The sequence below is a fragment of the Chelonia mydas genome, chromosome 10 (assembly GCF_015237465.2).
Source record: "Chelonia mydas isolate rCheMyd1 chromosome 10, rCheMyd1.pri.v2, whole genome shotgun sequence".
Taxonomy (NCBI): Eukaryota; Metazoa; Chordata; order Testudines; family Cheloniidae; genus Chelonia; species Chelonia mydas.
Genome location: NC_051250.2, coordinates 32275917 through 32302073, shown reverse-complemented (window position 1 = coordinate 32302073; position 26157 = coordinate 32275917). Strand labels below are relative to the sequence as shown.

At 46.5% G+C, this 26157-nt stretch overlaps 1 protein-coding gene across 5 annotated transcripts in view; it reads left to right on the top strand.

Annotated features, from left to right (window-relative positions):
- The window catches only part of MGRN1 (mahogunin ring finger 1), a 107202-nt gene that overhangs the window by 26042 nt on the left and 55003 nt on the right, over window positions 1-26157 (top strand). For all 5 annotated transcript variants that reach the window (XM_037910209.2, XM_037910208.2, XM_037910212.2 and 2 more), the window contains exons 4-5: window positions 12033-12179; window positions 19438-19555. In XM_037910209.2, coding sequence (XP_037766137.2) covers window positions 12033-12179; window positions 19438-19555 — 265 coding nt within the window. The remainder of the gene's footprint in view (window positions 1-12032; window positions 12180-19437; window positions 19556-26157) is intronic.

Below are 26157 nucleotides of genomic sequence, written 5' to 3'. Positions count from 1 at the left end.
TACTAACTATTTATGCTAAACACTCTGTTCCACCTTGCATTTTGCTGTGACACTGGGAGTCCCTTTCCCAGCCCTGAAGAAGAGCTCCGTGTGGTTCGAAAGTTTGTCTGTCTCACCACCAGCAGATGGTCCAATAAAAGAAATTACCTCACCCACCTTGTCTCTCTTGGTAGAAAAGGGGCTAGATTAACCAGAACTGCATTTGAAACTGATCAACCTTGTTTTTCTTTGAAAACTCTGATTAGTCTTTTTTAATGGTCAAAAACTCAAAGTGATGGTCTCAGAATGAGCTGGACAGGTGGAGAAGGAAGAAGCGCCCACTCAGATAGTGGGCCTTGGTAAATGTTCATGTTACGAAGAGCTCTTGGCTCTTCTAGCCAAAGGGTATGTCTGCCTCTATTGGGATAACACGTTAGTTCCTGCTTCCTCTGAAGCCAGGACTCGCTATGTAAACAGTGTCCTAGTCCTCTAGGAAGCATAGGTTAGCAACGCACCAGCTCTCAGATGTGCAGAGTCTTATATCTGTGAAAGGGCCTGCTGCTAGTACAGGAATTGTAAGTGCTAATTTGAGCTCTGTCACAGGCCTACTGATGGACAAGTCATCTCCCCGCTTTGCAACTTAGTTACCCTATTTGTCAAGTGGGGAGAATGAAATTGACCCGCCATCGGGGGGAGTTGAGGCTGCATTGCTGTTTGTAAGGTGCTCAGTGGTACCACAGTGATGAACCCACATAGATGCAGGTACTATCTGCTTTCAAGAGTTGGCCTCTCACATGGCAGTCAGTCTTACTGGTCCTGAGTGAGCTCCAGAGCAAGGTCAGTGCTGCACTGTTTAATTTTCTCTTGAGATCAATATGTTTAGGAGTTCTAGTGACCCAGACACTTAAAGAATCCTTTAACACTTAAGGGTTAGCAGCCTTTTTCACAAGGGAAAGGTCTCAGTTTGCACTGTGCTGCCTGTCCTGAGTGGAAGTTCAACCCCTCTCCCTAGGAACGTGTAAAAGCCCCTCCCTGACCTCTCCAGCAAGGGTTTCTTTGTGATTGTGAACATGGAAAAACAGCCAGTTCCTAGTTCTCTGGAGATTCTCCTCTTCTCTCCCTCCTGTCCCTGTAAAATGAGGCTGAATTTGGCTCACTTTTTGATGAAAGATGAGATCTGACTGTAAAATTCCCACAAGCTCTTGGGTTTTCCCTGTCTCCGAATTGTTAGCCGGAGTCTCACCTGTCTGGAGGGCTAGGTGATCCTTCTAGATTGCAGTTCAGAGCTTTGGGGGAGGGTGTGAGGAAACTTCCACTCTGGCTCCGGGCCATGCTGTAACTGGTGAGCAAAGTTCAGAGTGTTGCCAAACCTGAAGTATTTGTGGTGGTCACTGGGAGAAATTCCACACTCATTAATGTTCCTGCCTGAACCTCTGTGTCTTTGAGAACTTGTGCAAATTCCTGATTTCCTGCCAGGACCAGACTCCCCTGTGTTAACTTCAGAAGGGGCAGGGGTGAGCTCTCCTGTTGAATATAACAGAGTCAAATGACCTCTCTTCCCTCCTGCCCTGCCACTTCATAAGCTGACTGTGAGTTCCTGATAGGAACTCTGCCAGCTGGTGAGTCCCCACAGGAGACAGAACAGCTGCAAGCCAATTGTCACCACATAAAGTCCTGAGAGTCAAATGGCTGAGGAAGTTTTCTCCTCTTGGTGCTGTGAATAAGTTTGAAAGTAAGTCAGGAAGCCAGCGTTGGTCAGCAGCTCCTAACCTGGATGTCATCTCCAGTTATTGGAGGGAGATTGAGTCCTGAGATGCATTATGTGTGTGGAAAGAGGCCATCTCGTGGTGGGATCTTGTTGCCCTCTGCCGCTGCTGCTTTCTTCAGACTTATCATAGAACTGGAAGGGACCTCGAGAGGTCATCTAGTCCAGTCCCTTGCACTCAAGGCAGGACTAAGTATTATCTAGCCCATCCCTGACAGGTGTTTGTCCAACCTGCTCTTAAAAATCCCTCATGATGGAGATTACACAACCTCCCTAGGTAATTTATTCCAGTGCTTAATCACTCTGACAGTTAGGAAGTTTTTTCAAATGTCCAATCTAAACTGCCCTTGCTGCAATTTAAGCCCATTGCTTCTTGTCCTATCCTCAGAGGTTAAGAAGAACAATTTTCCTCCCTCCTCCTTGTAACAAACTTTTATGTACTTGAAAACTGTTATGTCCCCTCTGTCTTCTCTTTTCCAGACTAAACAAACCCAATTTTTTCAATCTTCCCTCATAGGTCATGTTTTCTAGTCCTTTAATCATTTTTGTTGCTCTTCTCTGGACTTTCTCCAATTTGTCCACATCTTGCCTGAGACGAAGGGAGGCTGCATGGGGATGCTGGAGGAGGCAGGCAGTATACCACTTTGTCGCTTGGGAGTCTGCCCAGAGCGATTTACCTGGCACTTGCTAGCGGAGAATAGTTGCTTGTTTGTAATTAAGGCTTGCACCTTTGTCGCATCACCCTACTACTGTAACTCCGCTCCTGCTTCGTTGGCCAGCTCATGCTGCGAACCGACGGGCCAAGGAAGAGAAAGTAAAACTTCTGCTGTCCCCAAGAGAGAACTTCAAGGAAGAGAGACAAGCAGAGGAACCCATGTTGTGGTGGGTGTGGCTCAGATCAAAGCAGCCCTGGAACTTGTAGGTGCTCAGCAAAAAATCAAACTGCCTGTGCATCTCGCATTGACAGCACTGGGAGCTGCAAGGCTATTTCATCCCTGTGTGACTTCATTTAACTTGGCCCAGGTTGTTTTAGGGGTCTCACAGTCCCGTTCTCCCCTTCCTTCATTAAGCATGGCATTTGCTGCTCTCACTTGTATCACTTCTGGAATCAGATAGTAAGATCCTTGGGACAGGGATCAGAAGGGACCAGTGGATCATCTAGATATCACAGGCCATATTACATTGCACCCCAGTTCCCCTGTGTTGAACCCAATAGCTTGTTTTTGACTAAAGTGTCTTCCAGAAAGGCAGCCAGTCTGGATTTGAGAACATCAAGAGATGGATAACCCACTACTTCCTTTGGTCTTTTGTTCCAATGGTTAATTACCCTTACTGGAGGAAGGATAGCCCAGTGGTTAGGGCACTGGCTAAGGATGTGGGGGACCCGGCTTCAATTCCCTGCTCTGCCATGGTCTCCCTGTGTGGCCTGGGACAAGCCTCTCAGTGCCTCAGTTTCCCATCTGTAAAGTGGGGATGACGTTTCTCCACCTCAAGGGGTTTTGTGAAACGCTTTGAGATCTGCTGATAAAAGAAGCTCTATAAGAAATATACTTTATTATTATTGTTATTACTGATAAATATTTGTGGCTTATTTCCAGTTTGAAATTGTCTGGCTTCAGCTTCGAGTCACTGGTTCTTGTTTTGCCTTTCTCTGCTAGATTAGAGAGCCCTTTAGTACTCAATATTTTCTCCCTGTGAAGATACCTGTTCACTGTAATCAAGGCGCCTCTCAATCTTTCTCATAAACTAAACAGATTGAGCTTTTTAAATCCCTTACTCTAGGGCACTTTCTTCAGCCTTTGAATAATTTTTGTGGCTCTTTTCTGCACCCTCTCCTATTTTCTCAACATCCTTTTTAAAATGTGGACCCCAGAACTGGATGTAGTATTCTAGTATCAGTCCTGCTAATGCCATGAAAACGCTCTCCACTCCTCACTACTCCCCGTTTATCCATCCAAAGAAAACATTAGCCCTTTTTGCCACAGCATTGCACTAGGAGCTCATGTTTCAGTTGCCTGTCCACTATGATCTCTAAATCCTGTTCATAATCACTGCTTTCCAGGATACAGTCCACCATTCTGTGGGTCTGGCCTACATTCCTTGTTCCCAGGCATGTAATTTTTGCATTTGGCTGGATGAACATGTTTTGTTTGAATGGGCACAGCTTAATGAGCAACCCAAATGGCTGTGTATGACTGCCCTGTCCTCAATCATCATTTCGCATTATATCAATCTTTGTGTCATCTGCAAGTTCATCATCAATAGATTGATATTTACTTCCAGAAATTTGATTAAAATTGTTGGCTAATATATGCTGGCTAACATGTGCGTGCGTGTGTGTGTGTGTATACACACTAATATATATTATCTGCAACTAATATATATTTATATGTATACACACTAATATATATTACCTGCAACATATAAATATATTGGTATGCCTTGTGCACCATTAACATAAAGCACAAATATTGTAACAGTGATATAGCCTAAACTGGCCTGTACCATAACCCTGTTCACTATGCTAAGTATCCCATAACTCCTTGCATTTGCTGAAGTAAGCATTTGGCATAAGGAAACTTGTCAAAATCAAGATACATTTGTTCCATGCCTTCGTACAAAGTAGGGAAGTGCCTTCATGGCCAGTACCTGGAAGGTAATTTCCCAAACAAAGATAAGGAAGGAACAGAAAAACAAGTTAGGGTACTGGGACAAACTGATGGGTTGGATTTGAGCAATATAGAAAGAGATGTGTAACTTGTAAAATCATGATCTAAATAACACCAGATGGAATGTGTAATTTTGGGAGCACGCTTTCTATGTAAGGTGCATGTAACATTGCTGCACAGGATGGCTTCCTGGACCCTGGTATCAAAGAAAACCTTTTTCCTGTACTATATGATTATTGGCTCATAACTCTAAACCTGACTGACACTGGTTATTTGGTCTCTTGAGTATATTTTATAATGAACCAAAGTGTGATCAAGCAATTGACTATGCCATTTATCAACAAAATGTTGAATAGTCTTGGAACCTGTACCAATCCGTGCAGAGCCCTACTAGAAACTCCCCTATTTGATGAGGATTCCCCACTGATAACTGCTTTTTGAGATTTGTCAGTCAGTTCCTAATCCATTTGAAGTATGCTTTTATTATTGTATCGTGCTCGTTCTTTAATCAGAACACTATGTGGTACTCAGTCAAATACCTCACAAAAGTCTGTTATATCTACACAATTCCCTTTATCAGCCAAACTGGTAACCCCTTCAAAGAGTGAAATCAGATTTGTTTGAGAAGATCTGTTTTCCATAAAACCATGTTCCCTGGCATTAATGATATTCCTCTCCTTTTAATTCTTTAGTGATTGAATCGTGTATCAGCTTTCCTATGGTTTTGTCCAGGGTTAATGCTAGGCTAATAAGCCTGTAGTTACCCTGGTCATCCCGTTCACCCTTTTTGAATACTGGTGCAACAATGGATCAAATCTGTGTTCTCAGACGTGCCTCTAACATCATACATAGTGATGGCTGTAAAAGGACTCTGTATACATAGTACTGGACATGAATGCCCAAAGTCTTCCACACACTGTAACTTGAAATTGACCGAGTACGTGCATACAGTATCTTTCCCTGGGCCTTTTGCCCCTGCAATCAGAAAGGATTGTGTAAATGTACTGTAAAGTGAACTGGACTCAGGAATGGGAGAGCGCTCACTAACCCCAGAGCCACCTACTGATGCTCCACATTGCAAGGATCACAGGAGGATTAAATACACAATTTTCTCCTGAAGCTGCAGCCACCAGCTGTGTGATAAACGAGGCCGTAGAAAAGGATCTCTCTGCTCCCTGCACAGCAGTCTGAAATAGCCCTCAGTGCTCCTCGCTCCTGCAGCCGGCCAGCATAGTGCACAGCATAACCTTCCACCACCTGCATCCCTACTTACTGGCAGGTTCTTTACACCCAGCCCCAGGGCACCTGGTGTTAAATACGTCAACAGCGTTACTCCGTGATGGTTGGGCTCAAAGCGTAAATGCGCCATCCCCGGCTCCAGTCAGACAGAACTCCAGCTCTGCTGGACTGCCAACAGGAGCAGCTTCCAGAGAGTGCAACTCCAGCACCTGACCAGGAGAGCAAGCCAGCTGACTATAACGATCCAGATGGGATGCAAGGGAGAGGAGGTGCAATCTCGCATAACTGGGTCCTAGACCATTTAGGGTTTAAACACTTTATTCCTAGGAATGATGGGGACAGAGACAAACATTGGCAGCAGATCCAGAGGTGATGGGAGTAGGGAGACCTGGAACAGTGAGAACCTTGAGGGATGAGTGGGGGACCCAGGAGAGTGCATGGCTTCTTGACACATCAGCAGCTCAGCTGAACTGCCAGCTAGCTGTGCAACAGAGCTCCCCAGCCCTCTGCGGTGGAGGAAGCTGAGAGACAGGTTAGAGGGCAAAGAGGTGGTCTGTAGTAAGAAGAACTGCAGAGCAGGCCAAGGGGCCCTCAACCTCCTTTCTGAACAGGTTTTAGTGATCTAAGAGCCAGGAAACCCTCTGATCTCTCTCGGTGTTCATGACACCACAAAGATTCTCTGGGAGCTAAAAGGTTAACGATTGTAACCAGTGCCTCGAGTGGACAGCCAGTGTGGGGTGTAATGTGCTCCTGACTACTCGGGTCTCTCGGGGTGCTCCATCTCTCGTCAGATCATACTTTAAAGATAGTATCACACAAAGCAGATGGAGTCCTTTATGGCAAGAGACTATGTAGGTCCTGCAGGTGGGAGCACGCCCCCGAACTCTCCTGCCTGTCTGAGAGTCCTCACCTGGCCCCAATAGGCATGAGCAAAGTGGTTACTAGAGGCATTGTGATACAGAGAAGCACACCACAGATCTTCATTAAGGTACACTGAGACGCTGACAGGTGTCAGCACAGCCCTGAGAGCCAGGAACTCGTGGGTCTTAATCCCTGCTCTGGCACTGACTCCACTGTGACCTTGGATGAGTTTCTTAACATCGTCTGCTGCAGTTTTCCCATCCATAAAATGGGGGTACTGCTTACCATACATGCCTCATAAGGGGCAGTGGGTATTAATGTTTGTAAAGAGAAATTAACTATATCCCTGCTAACGACTGAGCTCAGAACCTGTAGGGAGAGACCTTCAAAAGTGCTTGGTGTTGGCTTAATTCCACTTCCCTTGAAGTCCCAGGGAGCGGAGTTTACTGTACGTTTCCGCAGTCTTTTCCGAGGTCACTGTCGTCAGGCTCCAGACAAAGTGCTGAGTGCTTCTAACAATCCCATCCCATAGGGTTTAACATGCGGCAGGGTTAGCCTGGCTGTGTCTGCCACGGCCGTACCTAGCGTGCACAGCAAGTACCGTGGAGAAACGGGCTGGTATCAGTGGGTGGCGCTGTCAGAGCCCTCGGAATGACACGATATGCATCTTTCTTACCTCTAACTGTGCTGCATTTGTTCCCATGGCTACGTGTAGCTTCCCTGCTTTCGCCTAGTGTATGTTAATATGCACATCCTGGCTAGCTTGGTGGCTGTTAATAGTATATAGAGCTTGTGTTGCTGATTTTTTAACCCTGCCTAGGCCAATGGTATTCCTGGCCAATGGCTGCCTGGCTGTCTATGTGAAATGAGGTCTACGTTTTGGTACATTTCCCACTGGGGAGGTGTCCCCATCACCATCTTCCCTCCCACTCAAAATTGGTACTGATTCTCCCTCCCCCAATGTCAGTGGTGGCATGGAGACAGAGGTCTCCTGAGCCTTTAGGGGGTGTTCTTTGAGCTCAGGGGCAAGCATGCTGGCAGGAAATGGTGCAGGGAAGCTTGCACTGCTGCTCTCTGTGTTGTACATGTCTAGAGCAGTGGTTTTCAACCGGTGGTCTGCGGCTCCCTGGCCACAGACTGTCTAAGATTTCTAAAGTAGTCCACACCTCCCTTTGAAATTTTGTAGAGATCTGCAAGTGGGAAAAGGTTGGATTTTTTTGTTGAAAATTTTGGTCTAGAGGTTTCTGCTTCCTTCAGTCTCCCAGTCTGTCAGTCTGCTTGAAATGCCAAAGTTACACTCGCGCTCACTCGGAGAGCTTGCTGATCTGGCTATGCCTTTCCATGCTTACAGCGTTGAGCTTTACCGTGAATTTATTCTCTTGAGTGGCACCGGTAACCACACTTAGATCAGGACTGTATCTATTTGCATAATAGTGCAAACGCAGCCTGGTCACGTTCTACTTCGGCTGCCTTATGTAGGTCATAGCGGCCACCGTTTCAGAATGGCAGCTATTTCTTGCTTTTATCCTTTTTATTCCAGCAAGTTGGAAAAGCTCTGGTTAAGAAGCCAGTTCCTGTTTTGACCTAGGTGAACCCTGGAGAAAGGTCTGTCGTCTCTTGCTTGATTTGTGTGGAATCTTCCAGATAGCTGTGCACTAAGGAAATAAAAATAAGGCTGTAACCATTCCCTGCATTGCTTGTTTAATTTGACTATTTTTAATCTTTATTTGGCAGCTTTTATATTAAATCATTGATGCTTTAAAACCTCATACCTATTAAATGCCCACTGAAGGTGGAATTTATGTTGGTGTTTGGATTTATGTTGATTATGGATTCTCTTGGAGACATCCTGCTAAAGTAACATCTAGCTACATCTGCTGTGTATTCTGGATAGCCTTATAGAGTGCTCTATGAGGCTATTTGGGAGAGAAGATCTACAGGTGCTGGAGAGCCAGAAGGATTCTAGGCAAAAGCCCCTTTGTTATCTAGGCCTCCCTGAATGGTTTGTCCACCTAATTTAACCAGCTGAGCCTCAGATGTGCTACTGGTAGGATGTTAGAAGCTGGGCTTGGGCAGCAAGCTCAGTATAATTATAGACATTTAAAAGGCAATCCGTTTAAAACTGATCCACAGAAATAACTTTTCTACAAGCACATAAATAACTAAGGCACTGTAATGGGGCAGGACTCACCACCTCAGTGCCTCCTGCTGGCCATGCTGGAAATTAGCTCTTGGTTACCAGTGAGCATTCCTCTAGTGGTGTCTCACTGCCATGACTTCTGCTCTGCCTCTAAGACCCGCATTGCTCCCCAGATCATGGCGTCCTCTTCTGGGCACGGCCCTCCAGCTGTGCCCCACTCCGCTTTCTCCCCTCTTCCAGGGGAACCAGCTGTCTCTAGTCCATCCACTTGTTGCTGTGGCCTACTGCAGCCTTCGGTCTAGCCCCTCCCCTCAAGGGGTAAACTACAGTCTGAATACTGGTCACTCCCTCTGTGACAAGTGGGAGAAAAGAGGGTGGACGGACCTGCCCGCTATTCTGGGCCCTGACCCAGGGACCCTATAGCCGGCGGCCATGTGCTGCCGCTCCTCCAACTCCCACTGCCTATTTCCCTGGGCCACTTCCCTGTAGCCCTAGCACCTTCCTGGCCCTTTTTATCAGGGGCCTCAGTCTGGCAATCCTCAGGCTAGAGCTCACTATTGCTCCCCTAACCCTACCCAGCACTGCTCTATCTAAGGTACTCCTCTAAGGCAGCCAGTCCTTCTCCCTTGCACTCCAGGGAGAGATTCCCCCTGTTCTACTCAGCAGCCCTTCTTATATGGGCCAGCCTGGCCCTAATTGGCTGCTCCACTAAGCCTTCTCCCTATTGGTTGGCTCAGTCAGCCCTCTTCTAATTATCTGGGTTCTGCGCAGCCTCTCCAAGGCTGCTTTAACCCTTCTTCTGCCTGACAGGCACTCATTGCCTCAGGATGTTCTTGCAACTAAGAGAGCTTACAGGGTTCAGAAAAGGATTAGCATGTACAGGGATAATGACAGAATCAGCAGTAACATTAGGCTGGATAAAAATGTATAAGAAAGATAAACCTTCCTACTCTAGGACACAAACCAACCCCTAACTGATGGGGCTAGATTATTTCATCATTTTCCACCTTCCTCTGAAGCATCTGATAGTAGCCCTGAGACCAGATACTGGACTAGTGGACCACTGCCCAGGAAGTGCTGAACAACATAGAGTAGTAGAGTTTAAGTCCACAAGGGTTCACCAGATCATATAGTCTGACCTCTTGTATATCCCAGACCACCACCACCACCCAGCATCCAGATGCTAACCCCACAACCAAAATGAGACTACGCATTTATGCTGCAGGCAGAGATCAGGAGATCCAAGGTGTACCAGTGCTCAAGGCCCCTGCAGCGGCAAGGAACTAAGTGAGATAGACCCAGCTAATCCTGGCAAGTGACCTGCACCCCAAACTGCATAGGAAGGTGAAAAATGCCCCAAATCACTGCCAGTATCACCTAGGAGAATATTCTTTCTTGACCCCACATATGGCGATCAGTTGGACCCTGAGCAACAGCCAGCCGTCTAAGCATGTGAGAGAGAGAGAATGCTCGGTGCCACCTCAGAGGCCAGTGTCCCATCTCCAGCCATACCCATCGCTGATGAAGGAAGGGGATATTTAAAAACAAAACAAAAAAAACCCAAACCCTCCCCAGATATGTTGTGGAGGGAATCCCTTCCTGACTGCTGCAGGTGGCCAGCTGAAACCCTGAAGCATGGCTCTAGGAACATAAAGCATAAACCACAAGTGAGCCCCAGGGCTGTGGAGCCTTGCTCCCTACCAAGCCTCCGTACTCTAGGACTGTGACGGAGAAAGGGATGATGGCGGTGGAGGAGCATTTTAAATTACATCCTCCTCTGATTTTCCAGTGCATCTTGTCCCTTCTATCTCTCCTTCAGGGCATATCTCCACTACAATATTAAGTTGACCTATGTTAGGTTGACTTACAGCCACCACAGTAATTAATGTGATGGCTGATGTCCACACTGCCCTCCTGTCAGTGGTGCGTGTCCTCACCAGGAGCACTTCCACTGACTGAAGAGGGGCAGTGTGGGGGCCTGAGATCCAGGGCTCTCAGCGCTGCACTGCTTCCCACTGGAAGCCCAGCTGCCTGGCCAGGGCTTCTTACCTCTCTACTGAGAGTGGAGGGGAAGCTGCCTGGTGTGTCTCGCCTCCGGTGGGGTGATCCATGCCCAGAATCTGGTCAGCTGCCATGTTCCTAGCAGGGAGTCGAGATACCAGGGGACAGCAGGGCTCCCTCTGGGGAGCCCCGGTGGCAGTCTAAGCCAGGAGCCTGAGTGGCAGCCCAGCTTGGGGTGGAGACCCAGCAGCAGCCTAGCTGGAAGCTGGCTTTCTTGTCAATTTCATGGCTCCAGCCGATGTAAGGAACAGTTTTGCGCTGACATAAGCCCTTTGCCTCTCATGGAGATGGGGTTATTATGTCGGTGTACTACGGCACTTACATCGGCGGGAACCAGGCTGTAGTGTGCATTGTCCATTGTGTGGATAACTTAATTTATAGTGCTTTCTCTTCTGTAGGATTGTGACCGTTGCCTCCCTGGGACTGAAATAGAGTGACTGTGAGATCAGCTAGCACAAGGGTGGCCAACCTGTGGCTCCGGAGCCACGTATGGCTCTTGAGAAGTTTAATATGCATCTCCTTGTATAGGCGCTGACTCCGGGGCTGGAGATATTGGTGCCAACTTTCCAATGTGCCAGGGGTGCTCACTGGTCAACCCCCGGCTCTGCAACAGGCCCTACCCCCATTCCACCCCTTCCTGCCCCCTCCCTTGAGCCTGCTGTGCCCTTGTTCCTACCCCTCGCCCCCCGAGCCTCCTGCATGCCACAAAACAGCTGATCGGGAGGTGTGGGGAGGGAGGGGAAGGTGCTTGTTGGTGGGGCTGCCAGTGGGTGGGAGGTGCTGGGAGCGGCAGGTGGGGGAGCAGATGGGGGGCTGCTGACGTATTACTGTGGCTCTTTGGCAATGTACGTTGGTAAATTCTGGCTCCTTCTCAGGCTCAGGTTGGCCACCCCTGAGCTAACATGTCAGTAGCAGGCATTTTTCAGTTAAATAACCTCTGAAAGAGATTCAGCTGCTGCTTAGGGCAGATCTCCTCCTCTTGGCTTAAATGCTCCTCTCAGGGAGACTTATGCTGCTTGGGGTTGCTCCCAAGAACAGGGTGACTTGGATGGGTTTAGGGGGGTATCTTGATCTGAGGCAGATAACAAGGAAATTTAGGCTGACTATCCGAAAAACCTTCCTGACAGTTAGCTCTGCTGGAACAGTGGACCTCTCTGTGGTGACACGGTGACCCATCGCTTTAGTCATTAAGACTGTACTGGACAAAGCTTAACATACTCTAGGAACTCTCTTGCACTGGCCTCTGGGGATGAAGTAGATGAGATAGCAAGTCTCTTCCATCTGTAAAGTTTGTCCTGACTCTGGCTTTTTCTTGTAGGTATAAGGATGACCTAGACAGTCCTACTGAGGAGAACGGGAAGCAGAAAGTCCTGTACAGCCTAGAATTCACCTTTGATGCTGATGCCCGTGTTGCCATCACAATCTACTGCCAGGCTACAGAGGAATTCATCAGTGGCATGGCAGTGTAAGTACTGGGAAAACAGATTTAAAGGGGCACTGGCGACTTACAGGTCACAAGTCTGTCTGAAATTTTTCTCCTGGTACAAGTAGCACCAAAGAAGGCAGGAGAGAGCGCGAGGTTTCTCCTTTACAGTTTGCTTGCTTTGTGCATTTGGCAGCTCTGTATCTTAGTAGTTTCCCCTGTTAGTTAGTTGTGTGGGTTTTTCCATGCACGTTTGGGAAAAGAAAACTAAAGCCATACAGTTTGTCAGGGAGACACAAGGTGTAGCTCCTGAAGGTGTAAACTCATTTTTTGAAACTGACCAACTAGATTTCAAGAGGATGTCCCTTTTCATTGCGACACCTGGGTCAATAGAACTGATGCAGTGAGAATGAGCGCCCTTCAAGGATCAGGAGAGGGGAAAAATGTGTAAGGAATCGAGCCGCCTCCCCCGGCTTTAGGGGTTAAATGACCATCTTATGAAATTAATTATACTGAAGGGTCTCTCCTGTGTTTTATAGGCAATAATGCCTGTTAGATGTTTCCTTCCAGGTGCCTACTCTAACATTTGTGTGGTCAAAGTTCAACCAAGGGAATGTTAGTGTGGCTTGTATCGTCAATATAATTCAGTCAGGAAGACTCAAAGTCCTAGTATGCAATGCTTAATCTAGATCAGCATATCTAGGCTGCGTCCAATCAAGGCGGAGTTCTATATTTTTGGGATGTTTTAGTCTCAAGGGGGCACACTTCCGTGTTTAAAGACCTAGGGTGCCTGTAATTTTCTTTTTTTCCATGCAATTTAAGTACACGGGGGCCTGGTGACTTACTACTGCAGGCCTCAGATGGCATGATTTTTAGACCCCTCTATTTATAAATAGCTCAGGATCTTTTGTCGCTAACAGAAATCTCTAGCCTGGAGAAGCTTAATGTAGATCTCTAATTGATGGCTGACATCTCTCTACAGTTAGAATTAAGGGTTTCTGCAATTGTGTTATACATCATACTGGCTTTTAAAGGAGACTTGTGTAATTTAAGATAAGTGATCTATTGATGATTAAAGCAGAAAAAAAAATCAAATAGAATTGATGTCAAAAGACTTGCTTAGGCACAATGTAAACATCCTGCTAATGATCAATGAATGTTGTTTTTAGAAATGGGGCCAAAGGCTGAACATTCCCATCCAGATGTGAATTCCTCCAAACTTGGAGGGTGTCCAAAGTCAGGATTTTGATCAGGTTCCTCTCTAGTTTTGTTAAAGCCTGCAGCTGTCTTTACTCTTTGTGAAAAGTAATAAATTAGCTCCTCTTACAGAGCTTTGGCACCTCTTGGGAAGCTTTGAAAACCCAGCTCTTCAGCCCCAGTTTCTCCTGAGCAGTGCAGTATATAGGCAGGCTTCTAGAAATCCTAACTGTTTCCATGTTATGTTTTTGTAAGTCTTTAAAAAGGTTTCCTGTGAATTTAGTGCTAGCGAAGGTCTTGGCTTGACACTCTTGGCACTTGAAGTCCTCTGTCCCTAAAACTGGTGAAACATGGCTAAGCAGCAGTGCCAGCTTCTCTCCTACTGCCCTGCAGAATATCCCTCATCCTTGCTCTGAAAAGGGATCATCTTTAGGGACTGTGCCTTTATGTTGGGGTGTCCAGTGTGCAAGTCCTTAGACTGAAAGAGCACAGCTGGGTTCTGTTCCTGCCTTTCACTGACCCTTGAGCAAATCAACCATGCCTCAGTTTCCCCACCCATACAATGAGGATAATGATGGCTTATGACTGTGTGGTGGTGGTGGTTATGGTTGCAACAGAAGCCGAAGGACTCTTCTGAAGCCAAGATCCTGATTTAATGCAGATGTGGTAGATAATAGGGATCTGGGGAAGAGAGCAGCAAATATAGACTTTATAAACTGCTTTAATTCAACCCAGACTATTTTCCCATGTGATGGTGGCGGCAGCTTTGTAAGTACATCTTGGGGCTAGTGCAGCTGCCTGAAGTGGGTATCTCTGCTTCTCTGGATTTAGCACGCTGCTACTAAAAACGTTCTTTTAAAGCCCTGATTTTAGCTTTGCCAAGCAGTTCTGTAAGGGCAAACACTATAATTGCTTTGATTTATTCTCCAAGTTCTGGTGGAAAAAACAACTCTGGGCTGCATTTTTAGAACACCTCAAAGTGGAGAGCTGCATTTTTAGCACACTAATTGGAGTGCACGATCATTGAGGGTACTTTATCTCCATTGGTTTGACGCTAATATCTAAACTGAAGGGTCAGTGTGTGCAACTGTTGTGTGTGTTAGAATCAATGCCCCCTCTCACCCCTTTCAGACTGATATGCCCAGCGCTTCAGGGGGGAGCAGGATCTCTCTGAAAACCAAAGTCGCTTTTTCCTCTTAAGTGGAAACCAATCTCTGAAGCAGGAGAGGCTTCCTCCAAAGGTGCCAAGGCAGACGTGTCCTCTTAGCCACCAGTCTGCAGCATGCTCCTTGGAAGTTCTAAATGGCTGAAGCTCACTTCCCTGGCTACTTTTCTGAAAGACCCACCTCACAATTCCTAATCATACTAACATGATGTTTGTTTCAGTCCCCGGCTTGGAGCATGGCTTGGGCCTCTTCGAGTCATTTTGCTGCATTTTGGAGGAGGGACTCTCAGCTCTCTGTGCAGAGACCATTCTCCATGGACCACAACCCCCCCGGCCTGCTTATCCTGCAGCTCTATCCAGAGCTAATAGGTCTCCTTCCCTTTGCTGAGAGAACTGGGGTCCATTTCAAAGACAAAAGGAAATCTCCTCCCAGAATGGCTCAGCACTCCAATTAGAAAAGGAATGGCATCAGTACCATGGGAATCCATCTTGAAGACACAAGGAGTCTCTTGTCTCTTCTCTGCCTGAGACTTGTCTGTCTGTTTCATGAGACAGCTGAGTTTTCTGGAATCTGTTAGGCTGGGGAAGATAGCATGTGTGTGTGGTATGAGCAGCCTGTGTGTTTCATTGCATGATTAGTGGCTTTGAGCTCCCTTCCCTAATCTGTCCAAAGCCTCACACCACACTGGCATGTCATGCTCTTCGTTAAAACAGGGTCCCTAGGGATTTTACAGCTGCAGGTGTCTTGCTAAATGTCACAAAACCATTTCCTAACTGTGAGGTATGAACGTTCAGTAGTCCCCTAAGGGAAAGAGTTGGAGTCAGCCCCATGACTGGAGTCACTTAAAACTAGCCATTTGGGCTGGACATGCACTTTAAGGAACAATTCTGTGCTGCCAAAGGTGACCTAATGGTTTTGGTTTCTAACTCTGTGTGAGGATACTGCTCAGTACTTGTGCAGAGCTTTTCCTCTCCATGTGCTTTAGAGACAAGAGATGCTCTTCCCTAAATTACTTATACTGCACTGTTTGCTTGCAGGCACAATGAAGCACAGCTGATTTCATTGGAATGATTTATTACATTTCATTTCTATTAGTATCAGGTATTGCAAAACCACCCCACCCAACCCTGTCTCTCTTAAAGTGACAGCCCATGTGACACTGGGTCAGTTACCTGTTACACATTCTGTTTGAATGTGGGATTTTGAACTTAATTCCTTTTGAAGGCGGTGAACCAGCTAATTAAATGTATGCCTTGGCCTACTGGCTGCATTCAGTTGAGTGTGTACAGAAAGGAGGCAGCAGTACTAGATGAGCCTCTTGTCACTTAATAGTCTCATGCTTATTCATGGCCTGTGAAAGTCCTTTCTCCTTGATTGTACAGAGAAGTCAAATTAAGCATGAGTGTCTATAGCAGAAGTGTGTGAAGCAATCCAGGGCTGGGTATTTACTGCTGGGCACAAACCTACTCCTCTCTTTAAGGCCAAAGCCTGCTTTGAGCCATACAGATAGCAGCCCCCAAAGAAATGCTATAGTGCTTGAAACTCCTATGCCATAAAACTAAATTCCAGAGATTTCACTGCCCACAGGTAAACCCTCTTTCTTTAATAAGAGTTTAGCCCCCTCTTGCCTTTCTCTGCAGCTGCACTAGCATGTAACTGAACAACTTGGGCATGCTAGTTAGAGTAAATATGAGTGCAGCACGTCTTACACAATAAGTCCAGCTAGCAAATCTAGTCCTGCTACAGTCTTGGGATGGTGAAACCTGCCTGCCAAAGGGCAGATTTCACACACTCTGCCACAGTTTCTCCGGGGCTGGTGCGGAGAAGCTGTGCCTCTTCCTAGGAGAAAGGAGAGAGTTGACATTGCACTATGTGGCAACCTACCACCAGGTCAGGAATGGACATACAAATGGACACAGGATCAAAACCCAAACATTGTGTGTGACCTGTCCTGCATGGGTCCTAACTGCCTCTGACAGAGACCTGAGGGGTCTGGCTTTTCATACTCAGCCTTTAGCAACATTTGTCTAGCGTATTCTGCCAATAAAATCCCATTGAATTGAAGTGATGCCTATGCTTGACTTGGGACACCATGTGCTTGCTGTAGCTGATTTGACTGTATAGTAAGTAAAACCACACTCACCTGCGTACCCTATAATTCACACACAAAGCAGCTGTCACTTCCCACCTCCCCACAGCACTTTAATAACAGCGTTGCAGCGAGATCTCCTATTACTACAGCTGTGTTATTTTTATGCTGTACTGTTCTGAACATTTTTCTAGTACATTGTGAAGTATTGTCATAAATCATTAAAATGAAACTACCCCAGCAAGAATGAACAAAGCACGTTTTAGTGCAGTCCCCTGGATGTTTTTTTTATTCACCCAGCTGTTAATTTGCAAAATCAGTCTTTGGCACCCCATGCAAGTGGTTCCACTGACTGTCTAATCAGCCTGGCAAAATTCTACCAGCCAGGTTCTTAGCTGGTGTCAGTGTCGTGGCAATGGATTTCCAGTGTAACTATGCCAGTGTACACCAACTGGGGAGCTTGCCTGGGGCATGTAATTTTTGGCTCAGGCCGGCTGGGTAAGACATCCTCAGTTCTTTCTCCTCCAGACATTTATACTGTGCTCATCACCAAGATAGCTGAGGCCAAACTCGGAGACCTAAAATCAGACGTTTAAACTCCTAAAATAGAAGTTGTCTCTTTTTCTCCAAGCTTCCTGCTCCCACGGGCTTGAGTGGGATTTGTAAGTGCTCAGCTTCTCTGACAATCAGGCAGCTAAATCCTAAGGACTTGACTATGGATTTAGGAGCCTAACTTTAGGCCCCCAGTTTGAAAGTATTGGCTTGAGCGTGTAAGGGTAAGGGCAGATGAGCAGGTGCTTTCCCTGGGTTGGTGCTTTTTAATGGTAGGTGTGCAGTGGTGCTCAAAACAGGCTGTGGGTAGCTAATTATTGATCATGTGTGTCAGAACTGCATTAAACCTCTTGGCTGTTAGGTGGGTGAGCGGTGTAGCTGTCCTGGAGCAGCCTGCTGTGGACTCCGAAGAGAACATCCCCTGCTTTAGACTGCCAACCAACACGCTGGAAATGGAGCTATCAGCTAATTAAAAGTGCATCTAAGGAGTCAACCAACTGTACCACACAACCATGGCAACCAAAGCATTACTATGGAGCTCTGGGAAGCTTTAAGCTCTAAATGCAAGACAGAAAACGTGAGGGAGATGACTGCTGTTGTGTAAATATGTGGGAGCTGCATCGTGCTCCTCGCTGGAGCAGAGGCAGGGCACAGTAGGTGGGAGTGGCTGTTGTCGTGTTCTTTGGAGCCCTCGTGGGAGCTGTGTCTTACCATCTCTTTTCCACACGCTTTGCGTTAGTTACCTTGGCCAAGTTGTACTTCGTGGAAGTTGCAAGTGTGCTTTCCAGCCACAGCAGGTGCTTTAGTTCCTGACAGTCTGCGAGCTCCACTTCTGTATCACAAAAGGGCTAATCAGATCATTTAAAGATGCTGAATCCAGATCTCCTAGCGGTGCTTCTACTCCCTGGTTTCCTCTTTCCTTGCACACTTTCCTCAGAGCCATGGTCTTGCCCTTCGCACACCTCTGCCCTTCTCTCATCCTTTCACCTCAAGAGCCGCGCCTCCCATTCTCCTCACCTCCCTTGCTTGGTTTCTCTCCAGCCCCTGCTCTTTGAGCAAGCACAAAGCCTCTCTTTCAAACCATTTGTTTTTATAGAGCCGCTGCTATTCCTCTCCCTTACAACGGAGAATACTGAGGATAACAGCCTACTACTATAGCTAACCAATGGAGTTACTCCTTTAGCTCAAGTACATAAAGGTCTGGACTGTAGGTCCTTGGTTTGAACTCTGCTAAACACCCTTCAAGGATCATTATTTCTGCATTAGCTTGCACCAGGGACATTTGCTTCCCCTATGATTTGTAAGATACCACTTACACCCTGGACACAGTAAATAGTGGCACCAGGCGGAAGTTTCCTTGGATGCTTACAGCCCTGCTGGAACTTCTAACTTGCGTTAGGGTAGAGAACCCAGCCGATTACAAGTACAGAAGGCCTGGAGGGTGGCAGCTGGCCCTACTGCTCCAGGTGATGCCTTGGTTTCAGAGTAAGACCCTATACAAGGGAATAACTGTCACTCCACCGTAGGTGTAGAGGGAAAGTTGGCCAACACCCCTGGATCTGGTGTTGGTGCGGCTGGTGGGGGGTGCCCTTGAGCTAGTGGAGTTGTACTGCCTTCAGATCAAGGATGCTGCTCTTGCAGGGAGGGAAAGGGGCATGGGGCTTGGAGACATGGGTGTGAGATGAGGGTATCAAATTTAGTTCCTGCTACTTGGCCCAAATGCTAATCCAATGCTAAGCTGCCACTGCTCTCTGTGTGCAGCCATTAGAGGGAGCCAAATGCCATCGCGCAGGCGGGACGCAGGCAGCCTGTCAGCAAGTGAGGGGAGGTGTGGAAAGATTTATCACTGTTAGATCACTGCTCAAGCTTTCAGCTGTGCGTGTGAGGGGAGGGGCCAGGCTTCCTCTTCAAAAGTATTGAGGAGACCCGAGCCTGTTAAAATATGTGCTACCAGTACCCATAGTCCAGACCTGTGGGGTCAGCCTTTGCTAGACTGGGGTCCCTTGTCTGCAGTGCTTTGTGCTGCCCCATTGACTAATATTCCCAGCCAGGCCACTATGGAACTGATCAACTTGACTGCAGATCAAGGCTGTGTTCTTGCGCTGTTTCCCTCTCCTGAGCTCACTTTCCCTTCCTTTTTGTGTCCAGAGTGAATGGCTGCCAGCCCCTGCCAGCTCCGCTTCTCAGAGCAGCCATTTGTGATTCCTGGGAGGCTGCAGGCGTGAATGACTTTCTTAGAGTCCAGCACAGAGCAATCACTTGTTACATTGAGTTTTCTTTTTTGCCCCCTCTCCAGATACAGCACAAAGAATCCTTCTCTGCAGTCAGAGACGGTTCATTACAAGAGAGGGGTGAGCCAGCAATTCTCCCTGCCTTCCTTCAAGATTGATTTCTCAGACTGGAAGGACGATGAGGTAAATCTCTCCTTAGATTTCCCTCTTCTCCAAAACCCTATTGTTCCAGAAACACTGGGCTCTGTTTGTTTAACTTCCTGAGTTGTAGCTGGAAAATTACCAGTCACAGTTGCCGTGGCATGATCTGTCAGCGTGGGGTGAAGGGCCCTGGGAAAAATGGGTCTGAAACATTCAGGACAACTGTTGGGTAGGTATATTAAGCCAAAAAAAAAAAGGAGGGGGCATGGGATGGGGCGGGTTGGACTGTCTGTCGAGATCTCAGATACCTGGAGTAGATTGGAACTTATCTACAACTCCCTGGGTGAATGACACTGGTGCCATCTCCAGAGGAAGCTGCTGCTTTTTCATCCAGTCTTGATGTGATGTTCTCCCAACTGATCAGGGCACTGTGGGAGCTCAGGAACGCAAGTCCCCTTCAGAGAGGCATTTATCACCTAGTAATGTGTCTGGTTACACAGAGCCTGCAGAAAAGTTGGTGTCCACTTAGCAAATGTATTAAACCACATGATTGATAAGTAAACTTCTTTTTAAAGAGAGAGTCTCCAGTTACAATATTCACTTCTTTTTTTTTTTTACCCCATCAAAGGAAGTCAGAATCATACAAGCAGGGTGGAATTTGATCGCTTTGAAAATAAATACTTATCTTTTCTAGAAAAGAGTACAATTCTGAATTGTGTTCTGAGCTGTGAATTAGTATTAGTATTCTACTTCTCATGATGTCCTACTGGTGAATCAGGGTGTGTTTGTTTTTTCCTAGTGTGTGTCTGTTACAGAATATTGAGGGGGCGCATATGTGTTCATAGATTCCAAGGCTAGAAGGGATGAGGGACCGCTGCAATCATGTAGCCTGATCTCCTGTGTAACACAGGCCAGAGAACTGCCCCACAATCATTCCTATTTGAACTAGAGTAGATATTTTAGAAAAGCATCCCCCAAATCTTGATTTAAAAATTGCCAATAATGGAGAATTCACCACAGCCCTTTTGGAAAGATGCTACAAAGGTAATTGAGCCTATAAGGCATATCTGCATTCATTCACAGGTTTCAAAGAACTCAAGATCACCATGACTGGAGCTGTGTTGGTTGGGAAAGTGAGCATTTATGTATAGCCTTCCATAAGCTTCCCTTTGTCCGGTATCTGATAGATAAGAAGATTCTTACAAGAAAATGAAAGGGATTCTATCAAGTCATGTGGGCCCAAAACATAAAGGGATATGTCAACTCCAAAATGATACTGTGTGACATGTTAGTTACTGTTATTACAAGTAACTTGCCTACCTTCCTAGAACTGAGAGATTAGCGAGAAAAGGATTGGTATTTTTTCTGGGTTTCTTTGTATGTTTAACAGCATTTTTGGTATGTTTAATTTCACTGTTCCATCTGGTTTATCAGCCTTAGGGTGAGGCTTTTATGTCTGCTGATTTTAATTTTAAAATGATGGCGCACCTTACTGGAGAGGAGGATTGTGAGATCAGAGGTGACTGAGCTAGTCACTGCATTTCTTTTCTTTTGTTTCCATTTTTCCCAGCACCTGCCAGTTAAGTAAATATTGGGTGGGATCTTTCTCAGTTTAAAATATCGTGTTTACCATAACTGATGTTAACCACCCTTGGACGGCATAGTTGTCAAATTACTAAAATACTGATGGTGAATATGCCTCTAAACCTAGCTAGGGAGCTGTAAGGTTTCCCTGTTCATATAAATGAGTTATTACCTGGTATTTTAATCATGCTGAAGTCTATCTCAGTCGCATCTTGGCATTGAGACCAACATGTGAACTACGCTCTGTACAAAATAGCATTTTCTCTGATTGGTTTTAAATTTGCCTCATTTCAGTTCCTAAATTCCCTTTATTTTTGTCTCCTGGGACAAGATTAATAGGCGCATCTGACTGGCTTCCTCAGTACCATTTCCTTTAGCTTATCCTCGGAACTTGTCACATATCACTAGCTATGGAAGGCTGGGTTTTCTTTAGCTAAGTACTTTCCTTGCCTATGTGCTAGAGGAAGTGGCGTCCTTTGAGTCAGTAACATACCAGTGCCCCAGCATGGAATTGCGGGAAGCTTTGCTGCTAGATGTGCTGTCCTTGTTGATGAGGTATAATACCAAGGTCTTGGCCATTTGTGGTTAATGATGCTCTCTGCTCAGAGGAGTATTATGAGTGGTATTAATCCAGGTGTTTTGGCCAGATTCCAAGCAAGATAGGGACTTTCTCTAACCCTCACCCTACTGTCCAAGCTCAACGGGATATGATGATATTCACTTCCTGTCCCAAACTGTTGTAATGTGCAGTGCATGGTTAAACGTGGAAACAAAAAAAACCCTATATATGTTGTGCAATCCCAGCAGAGCGAATAGCCATTGGTAAAATACACCCCTAACCATAGTTTCAAAACAAACCATAAGGCAATTACCAGGCTCTTCCCCATGATCCTGAGAAATCTGGGCTGCAGATGTTCTAGTTTCTCTGCCAATAGATGACCTCACAAGTACACCTACGACAGCCTGAAAGAACTGTCCCATTCTCAGCCCTGCTTTTCGTTCCCTTTGTTACTCACTCTGATGAAGGAAGCAAGATGCTGGCAGCCCAGACTCTCCTCAGCCTCTTAGAAAAGCAAATTTGTTCAAATCCTCTGTTAATGGCATTTCTGACCAGCCAGAGCCACCAGCCAGAGTCACTTGTAATTGTGCAAACAGGTTTTTAACTCTTAGCAAAAGTTTTGCAGCTCGTCTTTAAACAGCTGTGTGTCAGCAGAGGTGGAGGTGATCTGTATATTGCACATCTGTTGAGCAAGTCTTCAAAGCTCTTTGGAGTCAGAGGTACTATAGAAACATAAGTTGTAAACCCCTTTCCCATCTCCTCTTGGGACCAAATTCTGCTGATCCACTCTGCCGATCTGTTGCATAATCAGCCCTGCCGTCTGGCAGGTCTGCAACTGACTTCACTGGGAGTCCTGCTTGGAGAGCAAATGTAGAACAGGCAGCATGGCTCAGAGGAGGGTTTCTGTGTGTATATCTACCTTCCCTTCCCCCCTCCACGCCCAATAACATGCATGTGGCTAGGTCTTCCTAACTACTCTCTGAAATGCAGCACTCCTTTCGGACATCAAACTGTGTGCTGCTGTTCAGCTGTATTCACTTAAACCCTGTGGACTGCTTGCCAGCTTCACTGTTAGTTTGTCAGAATAAGATGGAGTTCATGCTTTTGCCTACTGCAGTGGTTGTATATGACACAGCCCTTGACCACATGACAGGATGGAAAGCAGTCTTGCCTGGGGTGGCTGGCTGGATAAACCTTACTAAGTGCATGTTTTAGTTTGTCTTTACAAATGTGTTGGTTCATTGGCAAACTGTACTAAGAGGCTTTCGTTGTCGAAAGACTGTCTTCTACACATCCAAGAGGGAACATGAAGTGCAGCCTTTGGGAGACCATACATTCAGACAGTGCACAAATTCACAAAGTAGTTCTGGCCTATGCTTTCACCGCCAAATGTGCCAAAATGTAGCTGTGCTCTTGCAACAGTAGATTGGGAGCAGAAAGAAAAGGAGTACTTGTGACACCTTAGAGACTTAGCATCCGATGAAGTGAGCTGTAGCTCACGAAAGCTTATGCTCAGATAAATTGGTTAGCCTCTAAGGTGCCACAAGTACTCCTTTTCTTTTTGCGAATACAGACTAACACAGCTGCTACTCTGAACCCTGGGAGCAGAAAGCGGAGCAGGAACCTAAGAGCTGCTTTCAGCTGCACCTTAGTCAATTATCTTTAATGAGTTGGGAATGTTTGGAGTGAGACATGGTAGTTTTGAAAATGTGGTATAGAAATGGCTAGCTAGAGACGAAGCGAACCCCTGCAGAGGATCTCGCAGTGTTTGAGGCTGAGCTGAGACAGGAAGTGGTTTCAGTCACAACACCTTTAATAGCAACTGGTCTAAATTGATACATAGTCATGTCATTATATAGTTGAGAACTGAAAATTTTTCTAGGAAGCCTGTAGACTAACCATAGTTAAACATTTCCTAGAACATTCGGCCTCTGTAATGATTAGACTGAAGCTAGGAACCAAAAGGTGGTAGACTCCCAATTTTCTATTCTCCTGCACCCTCCACAAAGTAAATTAAGACTGGTCTACATTGCAAAGTTAGGTCGATGCAAGATAGTGTACGTGGACCTAGTTGTGCATTTGTCTATTCTTAACTTTGTCTCCCACCAATGGAAGTGCCCCATTACGCTGACACCATAAGCAGCGAAGAGCCATAGCCATTGTACTTAGGTCAATGCAGTGCGAGTGTAGACGCCGTGTTACTTATGTCGACCTTAACTGTCCTCCAGCAGCTGTCCCACAATGCCCCACACTGACTGCTTTGGTCATCATTGTGAACGCTGCTTCCCCGGGATCACGGAGACCAGAACCCCCACCTCCACCCCTTAAAGCCCTGCAAATTTTTGAAATTCCTTTTCCTGATTGCCTGGCTTGTCGACCACACCTAGCAGCTCTCTCTTGTTGAGTGAAACTGCTCAGTTGACCATGCTGGCTGCACACTCCTGCCTGGAGTAGGCAGGAGATATTGGATCTCCTGGGCCTGTGGGGAGAAAAGGCTGTGCAGGCATAGATCTGAACCAGCAGCAGAAACCTTGACATCTATGAGCAAATTGCTCAGGGGATGCAAGAGAAGGGGCATGACCAGGGACTACCAGCAGTGCCGCGTGAAAGTCAAGGAACTGCAGAAGATGTACCAGAAGGCCAGGAAGGCCAACAATCGGTCTAGTGCCGAGCCACAGACCTGCTGCTCTTACAAAGATCTGTTTGCCATCCTCGGTGGAGACCCCACCACCACCCCCAGCACCGTGGATATCTCTGAGGAGCCTGAGTCACAGGTCCCTGCCATGAACAGTAAGGAGGACGTGGAAGAGGAGGAGGAATATGAGAGAGAGGTGACCAGGGGAATCCAGCTGCACAGTGAGGACCTGTTTTTGATTCCACCGCAATCCAGCCAGTCCTGCCTTTTGATCCTGGGCAAGTCCACTGCAGGGTAAAGAGCCTTGGTAAGTGTGTGTGGATAAATATTTCAATTACAGGAGTGGCATCTCCAAAGTAGCAGGGCATTCTTATTAATTGATTCTTGCTAGAAGAGGGAGTGGTACAACCAAGAGAGGTAGAGTTGCTATCAGGTTTTCATTCCCCTCTAGAGTTAGGCAAGGGGGCCACGTGTTTATGTACACAGGGATGTCCCTTGAATTCTCCATGGAGATCTCAATGAAACTTTCATGGCAGTCCTCTTCCATTGTCAGCCAAAGGTTGCTAGGGAGGGCTGTCTTATTTCTTCTACCGTGGTAGGACGCTGTCCCATGCCACTTGGTGATCATTTTAGCAGGCACCATTGCAGTACACAGGCTAGCAGCATATGAGCCGGGCAGCTTTGGGACACCAGCAGCAGCTGTGCTCTCTCTGCCTCTGTTACCCTCAGGGCTGAGATATCAGTTAAAATCATCATCGTCTGTGCCATTCAGTATACAGTGCCATTGCCTTGTACGACTAGAATCATGTGATCAAACAATTCCCTCCTCATTTCCCCTACCCCCAGTGGATCATACTCACCATGGCTGGTGCTGTGACTGGTGCCGTGCACAAGCAATCCCAAGTAGAAGCGAGAATGCAGAGCTTAAAACTTTAGAGGAGCAACGGGAGTGAATTGAGCATCTTAAGTTTTGCTTTCTGTGGTGAATATGCTGACAGTGGTACCTCTGTGTGTTTATATCTGCAGCTGCTGCCATTGCGACCTTCAGGGTTTCCCCCTCCATACTGGCAGAGCCAGATAAGGAGGAGAAAAAGGAGAACTCAGGATGACATCTTTAATGAGATCCTGTACTGCACTGCACCATGAGCACAGGGCCTGGAGGATGAACTTTGCGGACACCTGGAGAAGGAAAGAGTAGAGGAGAAAGGCTCAGGAGTTCCAGCAGGACAAGGAGACGGAAATGCACCAAGACATAATGGGGCTTCTCAGACAGCAAACAGAGATGCTGCAGACTCTGGTGCAGGTTTAACAATCCCAGGCTCACTTCTCTTTGCAGCCCATTGAGAACCCAATATTGGGACCTCCCTACACACCCCCTCCTCAACATTTCACGTGTAATCAGGGGTCACTGCAGTACCCCTGCCGCTCCACCCGGGGGCACAGGAAAAACAATCACAGCTTTACATACACTGACCCATGACAGCCACAGTCGGTGTATTTGTAGCTGAAATGGGCATGAATGTTCTTTCCCCTTCACAGGTTCTGTTCTCTTAATAAATTCCATTTTATTCCATTTTTAATGGATTTGTTTTGAAATTGCACGGGTTCTTTTTGCACTGAATTTGTTACAGAATAAAATTCTATTATTTGTAACCATTCATTTTTATTAGTTCACAACATATGCTGCTGAGTGCTCAGCAGTTCTGAAAGCAACCAATTACCTGTTACTGTAAAGTCTCTCACAACTCATAAGGTCATTCAGAAACAACATTAATAGGTGCATTGACAATGTTCTATTACTACACGTACAGCAATCACCACACGATTCCTGCCAGGCCACTAAAGAGCAGGGTGAGGTAGAGCCCA